The 7,267-nt window shown below is 44.5% G+C and overlaps 1 protein-coding gene across 1 annotated transcript in view; it reads right to left on the bottom strand.

Moving 5' to 3' along the window:
• LOC311297896 (high-affinity choline transporter 1) overlaps window positions 1-6,576 on the bottom strand; it is a gene marked incomplete at its 3' end in the record, with an annotated part of 19,632 nt that extends 13,056 nt beyond the window's left edge. The window contains exons 1-2 of the mRNA XM_084420370.1: window positions 6,495-6,576; window positions 5,354-5,546 (exon numbers count right to left, since the gene is read on the bottom strand). Coding sequence (XP_084276496.1) covers window positions 5,354-5,537 — 184 coding nt within the window. The 5' untranslated portion in view covers window positions 5,538-5,546; window positions 6,495-6,576. The remainder of the gene's footprint in view (window positions 1-5,353; window positions 5,547-6,494) is intronic.
• Between the last annotated feature and the right edge of the window lie 691 nt (window positions 6,577-7,267).

The raw sequence follows: 7,267 nt of genomic DNA, 5'->3' as shown, positions 1-7,267 counted from the left end.
AAGGTCAAGGCGGGCTTGGACTGGCCATTACCCCAAACTGTCAAAGAACTACAACGTTTCCCTGGGTTTGCAAACTTTTACAGGCATTTTATCAGAAACTTCAGTGCTGTTGCCGCTCCCTTAACCGCTATGACTAAACGTCACACTGCCCGTCTGAACTGGTCCACAGAGTCACTTCAAGCATTCAATGAGCTAATAAGTAAGAACACGATTCACGTCAGCTCCCATTCTACGACATCCAGATCCCGAACGACAATAAATTGTGGAGGTAGATGCCTCCAACACAGGGGTAGGAGCAATATTATCACAACGTCAAGGTAATCCAGCGAAGATGTACCCATGTGCTTTCTTTTCCCGAAAATGAACATCCGCTGTAACTACGACGTGGGCAATCGTGAACTGTTGGCCATGAACCTGGCCCCTAGAAGTGTGGCGACGCTGGAGGGAGCAACTCAACCATTTATCATTCTCACTGTCCACAAGACTCTCGAGTATCTCCAATCAGCCAAACGTCTGAATCCCTGTCAAGCCAGATGGGCATTGTTTTTCACAAGATTTCATTTTACTGTGACCTATCGACTGGGCACCAGGAACATTAAAGCCGACGCTCTCTCTCACCAAAGAGAAGAGACAGTTCAAACCTCCACCAAAGATAACATCATTCCAGAAAACGTACTCGGTTACCTAACGTATCCTCGGTTCTCTCTAGAAGAGGGAACGAGTATTGCGTAAGTTGGCTACGCTACGGGTAAAGTTGTCTTTTCTCGAGATCTGAAGCCAAAAAATTATCCTTAATTTTGTATTTATTGTCAACGCAGTGCGGCAGCCAGCAGACCATAGCAGGCTGTATAAGCGTGCTCATTGGCTGTCCTGCGGCAACTGCAGCAGCCTACCAGTGAGCCCTGCGTGACGTCACGCCCAATGAGGGCGTTATACTGATAACAGTTTAGCCTGCAAGGCGGGAACTTCCAGGTTAAAAAATCTCACGAATGTAGAGGGGGAGGCCCAGCCTGCCGCCATACAAATGTCGTGAATAGAAATCCCGCTGGACCAAGCCCACGATGAGGCCATGCCTCTAGTGGAATGAGCTCTGATGCCCATGGGGCACTGCAGGTGTTTGGACGCATAAGCTGCTGCAATAGCGTCCACTATCCATCTGGACAGGCTCTGTTTCGAGGTGGCGAGACCCCTGGTGCGCCCACCAAACGAAACAAAGAGCTGCTCAGAACGCCTAAAGGCGGCGGAGCGTGTGATGTAAACTCTCAGCGCCCTGATGGGGCATAAGAGGTTATCACTGTCCTCGCTATCGGATGCTGGCAGAGCCGACAGGGAGATGATCTGCGCCCTAAAGGGAGTGCCAATCGCTTTGGGGACGTAACCGTGTCTCGGTTTGAGGATGACTTTGGAGTCATTTGGTCCGAACTCGAGACATGCGGGGCTAACAGACAGTGCGTGTAGATCCCCCACGCGTTTTACTGACGACAGAGCTGTCAGAAAAACGGTTTTGAGCGAAAGGTATTTCAGATCCACGGATTCTAACGGTTCAAAGGGAAACGCTTTCAGGGCCTCTAGGACCAGAGAAAGATCCCAAATAGGAACCGAGGGGGGCCGCGGTGGGTTCATCCTCCTGGCTCCTCTAAGGAAGCGGATGATGAGCTCGTTCCTTCCTATTGCACGGCTGCGCGTCGTCTCCGCGAACGCTCCAATAGCCGCAACGTACACTTTGAGCATGGAGCGGGACCTGCCCTTGTCCAACAGCTCTTGTAGGAAGGAGAGCACCCGTGAAACCCCACATGTGCGTGGATCCAGACTCTTAGTAGCGCACCATTTAGAGAACACTGACCATTTAGACGCGTAGAGCCTTCTCGTGGAAGGAGCTCTAGACTGCGTGATCGTGTTTACGACCCCTCCTGGCAAATCAACGGGTATCCGTTGATTATCCACGCATGCAGAGACCAGCGCTCTGGATGGGGATGCCAGATTGATCCACCGGCTTGATAGAGAAGATCTTTCCTCACCGGGATCGGCCATTCCTCAGGCGCTTCCTAAGCTTGCTGGTCGCTGAATTCAACAGCGGCGGCTCTCAAGATCCAGCGATGCGAAGAGCTTCGCTGAAGACATGAAAATCAGAATTTCAGCCTGTGAGCCCCTCTTTTATACACGCTAGCCACACCCATTCTAGCATGCTGAGGCGCGTGGAGGGCGCGAATAAATACAATAAATACAAAATTAAGGATAATTTTTTGGCTTCAGATCTCGAGAAAAGACAACTTTACCCGTAGCGTAAGCAACTTACGCAATACGAGAGAACCTCTCGTAAGAGAACCTGCTGGTGGCCCCAGTACAATGGGATATCATCACAGAGATCGAACAATCCAACCTGCAAGTGACACCTCCCTCCGAATGCCCAGCAAACCTCCTTTTCATCCAACCTCCTGCGTCCACGACTCCTCAATCAGGTACACTCAACACCCAGCTCAGATCATCCCAGAATCAAGGCTACGACCCATTTACCGCTTCTGGTGGCCAACCGGCTGACCAAGCACGTTTAGAACTGCATCAACTGCAACACCTCCAAATCTCCCAGACAACTATCTGCAGACAACTCCACTGCCGACACCTCATCGACCCTGGTCTCAAATTGCCATAGACTTTATCACCGACCTACCCAAACTCACAAGGACACACTACCATACTCACTATTGATGATCAATTCTCCAAGGCTTGCCGGTTAATCCCACTGCCCAAAACGTCCCACAGCACTTGAAACAGCTGAGCTCCTCTGTAACCACGTGTTCTGCTTCTATGGCTTAACCGAGGAAATAGTGTCAGTTCACATCCAGGGTTTGGGCCACGTTCTTCAAACATCTTAACGTTAACATCAGTCTCACCTCCGGTTATCACCCCCAATCCAATGGACAAACTGAGCGTCTGAACCAGGACGTCATCTGATTTCCTTCGTTGTCAACAACAACAACAATCGGAGTGGAGCAGATACCTGTTTTGGGCCGAATACGCCCAGATCTCTCTTGTCAAACCCGCCACTGGCATGACCCCTTCAAACGTATTCTGGGCTTTCAACCTCCACTATTCCTGTGGAATAGTATTCCCAATATACTCCACTAGTCTAGGAAACCTAATGATCTACCATCCATCACTGAATGGCTGCAAAAGAGCGAGGAGGTTTGGGACCCGGCTCACACTCACTTTTTTCATGCAGTCAGATGTCAGGAACAACAAGCCAACTGTCACCGTCGTCCTGCTCCGAAGTACAACCCCGGCCAATGGGTTTGGCTTTCCACCAGAGACCTAAGACTCCGACTTCCATGCCGCAAACTCAGTCCCAGGTATATTGGCCCGTTCCAAATTATTAGACAGATTTCTCCTGTAGCATTTCGATTAGACATACCCGCCAATTACCGTATTTCTCCCACATTCCATGTTTCCCTACTGAAACCTGCCGGTGGTCCAAGAGGAGTGCCGGAGGAGGGAGCCATATCACAGACTCCCCCACCTATCCTGATTGACAAGGAGGCATATCGTGCGCACGAGTTGCTCGACTCCAGACGCCGGGGCAATATTCTCCAGTACCTGGTCGACTGGGAGGGTCGACGGGTCCGGAGGAGCGATCCTGGGTCAACTCTGGGGATATCTTAGACCTAACACTCACTGAGGAGTTTCACCGGACAATTCCGGAGAAACCGGCCCCTCGACCTCACGGAAGACCCCGGCGTCGTCTGCCTCCTCGCGTCAGGAGCCGCTCGCAGGGGGAGGGCTCTGTTACAGAGGAGTTTCCTTGTTTATCTCGTTTCTGATTGTTCTCCGCCTGCCCCGACCTGGATTGTTTATTGGACCTTGCTTCTTGCAGCCTGCCTCGACCTCTGCCTGTCATTCTGGATTGTCTCTGCATTGTCTCCATTGCCCTGTCTGCTGTTGATTATCCTGCCTGTTTGACTATTCTTAAAGGGGTGATAGAATGCAAAACCAAGTTTACCTTGGCATAGTTGAATAACAGCAGCTCGGTGGGTAAAATGGCCATACACAGAATCTCAAAATCCTATGTCACCTCCTCAATATGAAAATCTACAAACTTGAAACTGCAGCTGTTAAACGGTCGGATCTCAAATCAGCTCAGATGTTACGTAACACTTGGGGGATTTCCTTATTTGGATCTGGTCTGTACCTTTGTCATGCCCCTAAATTTGCATATACACAGCCCAAAACTCTGTCCGTGCCCCGTGGGAGCATGCACACCGTCACTTGGCTGAAGTCGCTGCCGTGCATTGCTTAAATGCGCTGCATGCTTGTCTAACCGCACTACCGGTGAGATATATAAATAATATAAAGGCCTATTCCTCCCCTCACTTAAATTTATATGTGATAATACCACACATCAATAGCACACATTGTGTTTTAAGGTGCTGATTCAGGCTCAAACATATATGGTTGCACACCTAACGTCTCCAGTGCTGCCAATCTTCATTGGGCATGTTGCGTCTTTGCTTTGGAGATTCCTCGTTGTAAACCAACCAATCAGCGTGCAGCTCATCTAAATATTCATGAGCATACCATAAAAGGGAGCTTGTTTCATTCTGGGGGTATTTCTCAGGATTGCATTAGGGCGTATAAAAGAGCCACCGGGCATTTTCAGCCCAACCAATGTTACATACCCTATAAGGAAATCTTAAGGAACAGTGTGAAATACCCTATAAAATGATTCTATCACCCCTTTAATAAAAGCTGCAAATGGATCTCGCTGAGTCTGATGATTCGCAACAGTATGAATATCTGTAACCACAGTTACAATAAATTATAATACTCATCCAATCACTGTTACAGCTTTAGAAAATAAAACGCATTAAAACACAACAAACAACCACATTCAGAATCTGCTAATATTATAATGCATTTTACCTTTGGTCATAATTATTTATGAACAGATATATTGAATTATAGAGTACATTATGAATATGATGCATAATACATAAAGGCTTTAATTAAAGTTTTATCATAATTCTAAGAAGAAACAATTTTCTTTAATAAAGTCAAATAAGAACCAAAATAACAAAAGGATTTACATTTTAATGTTGTATTCCTTGTTCAAAACAAACAACTTTAGCAACTTCCTTTTTATTACCAAAAATTAATAAACAGTTTAACACACAACAGAAACACATAACAGTTTATAATACATAATTTCAGCAGTTTTGTATCTCAGCGCTGTTTCTGTATTATTGAGTAAAACATGGCATCATATTCGCATGATCAGCAAACAGCTCTAAAGTGATGAACGACGTTGGGGTTAAGGTTAGGGTTAAAGGTTAAAGGTGAAAGGTTAGAGAGGAACCCTCACCGGTCATGGTGAATCCTCCCACGAACAGGCCGATGTCTCTTCCTCCGACCATGATGGACTCGCTGCGGTCCGTTCCCGCTGAGATCCCGGAGTTCTTGTTCTTCCACGCCGCCCAGATCCCGACCGCCAGGATCAGCAGATAGAAGATGATGATCGCTAGCAGACCGTCCACGTGAATGGCCATCGTTCACTCCTGCACACACACACACACACACACACACACACACACACACATGCACTAATCAAATATAGTCTTTATTCAGACTCCTTCAACATTTCTCACATTATCACAGTTTATTCGCTATAGTTTAGAAAATGGTAATAAAATATGAGCAGAACTCAGTTGATATTTGACTGGTTTTGTCCGTCCTTCTGTTAGACTGTCTCACACATGAATTATGTTGAATATCTGTCAGCTGTTAAATTTAACTACACAATTAGATAATACCAGTTTAGCTCAACCAATCACCAAGAAATGCTTCATTTTGGTCAGTCTGTGTGTAAAAAGAATATTAGCAATTAAAGAAAACACACTTCAGCAAAACATGGTCAGGTCAAAGAGTCTGAAATATTTTGGTCCCAAATTATTCTACATTTTACTGGTAGTCACTGTATGAAGAATATTTGGGTATAATATGTTCTTTTGCTCTCCTCACTTACATAAATGAACTATAGTGTCCTGCACACACTAGTAGAAAAATACCAAAAATTATATCTGGTGTCTGAATAATTTTTGGTTTGACTGTATATAAAGATTAATGCTGTTTATATCAGGTTAATGTTTAACTGTCTATATCAAATCAACTGTTTTAATGTTTTTACATATAAAACACACATTTTACATACACAGAAAAAAAAATACACTACATAATACCCTATAGGATGAATATTTATTTATTTATTGGAAATAATTGAATCTGTTTGCGTCTACAAAATGTTTTTGAGCTGTCATAACACTTTAGTGTAATCAATAAAATTATTTAATCTTTGCATCCAAATGCAACTTGCTTTATTTTATTAGAAAAACAATTTAATTTCAAATTAAACAACAGTAAGAAGCAACAAGTAGGGATACAGTGCACTGTATTTCGACTCTCTCTCTATAGTTAATAAACAGATAATCGTGATAATGTTTCTGTACCTGTGCAGAAGCTGGAGCTGAGCTCATCACTGGAGGATCTGATGTGCAGAAGCTGGAGCTGAGCTCATCACTGGAGGATCTGATGTGCAGAAGCTGGAGCTGAGCTCATCACTGGAGGATCTGCGTGTCTGGAGGAAACAGAAGAACTCTCCGGGAACTGCTTTATACCGGGGCGCGCGCGCGGGCGCGGGGGCGAGCGCGGAGAACAGCATCCCGATCAATAAAGATAAATAACAGATCATACTAGTTAATTTAGTGAACAGCGTTCTCTTCTTCTTGTTATAACTACAGAAACATGATCCAGTCGTTTAGTCTATCTCTTTACCCGATCTTGTCTCCACCTAAAGGCCAAAAGGTAGAAGACAGTTTCTCTCAAGCTACTCAACTTTTTTAAAATTATATTTACATAACATACAAATAGGATCACAATATAATCACAGTTATAATCATAGTAGCTCAAAGGAATAAAAAAAGAGAGCAAAGAAGAGAGAGAGAGAGAGAGAGAGAGAGAGAGAGAGAGAGAGAGAGAGAACAAACTGTAAGGGGAATAACTAAGGGAATTAAAAGAGAAAATGATTCAGAAATTCTATATTCTGTTTTGCCTTTTTGTTTCTTGCATCTTTTAGGTTCTCAATATAAAGCATTAGTTCAGTTTTCAATTATATGATGTTAGGTTTATTATTTGCCCATTTTTGTTTGTGTTTATGGTTTTTTCCATCAGAATTATTAAATTAATCACCAAATTTAGCTCTAAACTCTTATTTTTATACAAT

The sequence above is a fragment of the Rutilus rutilus genome (genome assembly GCF_951802725.1).
Source record: "Rutilus rutilus genome assembly, chromosome: 10".
Taxonomy (NCBI): domain Eukaryota; kingdom Metazoa; phylum Chordata; class Actinopteri; order Cypriniformes; family Leuciscidae; genus Rutilus; species Rutilus rutilus.
This window is presented reverse-complemented; position numbering and strand designations above follow the sequence as displayed.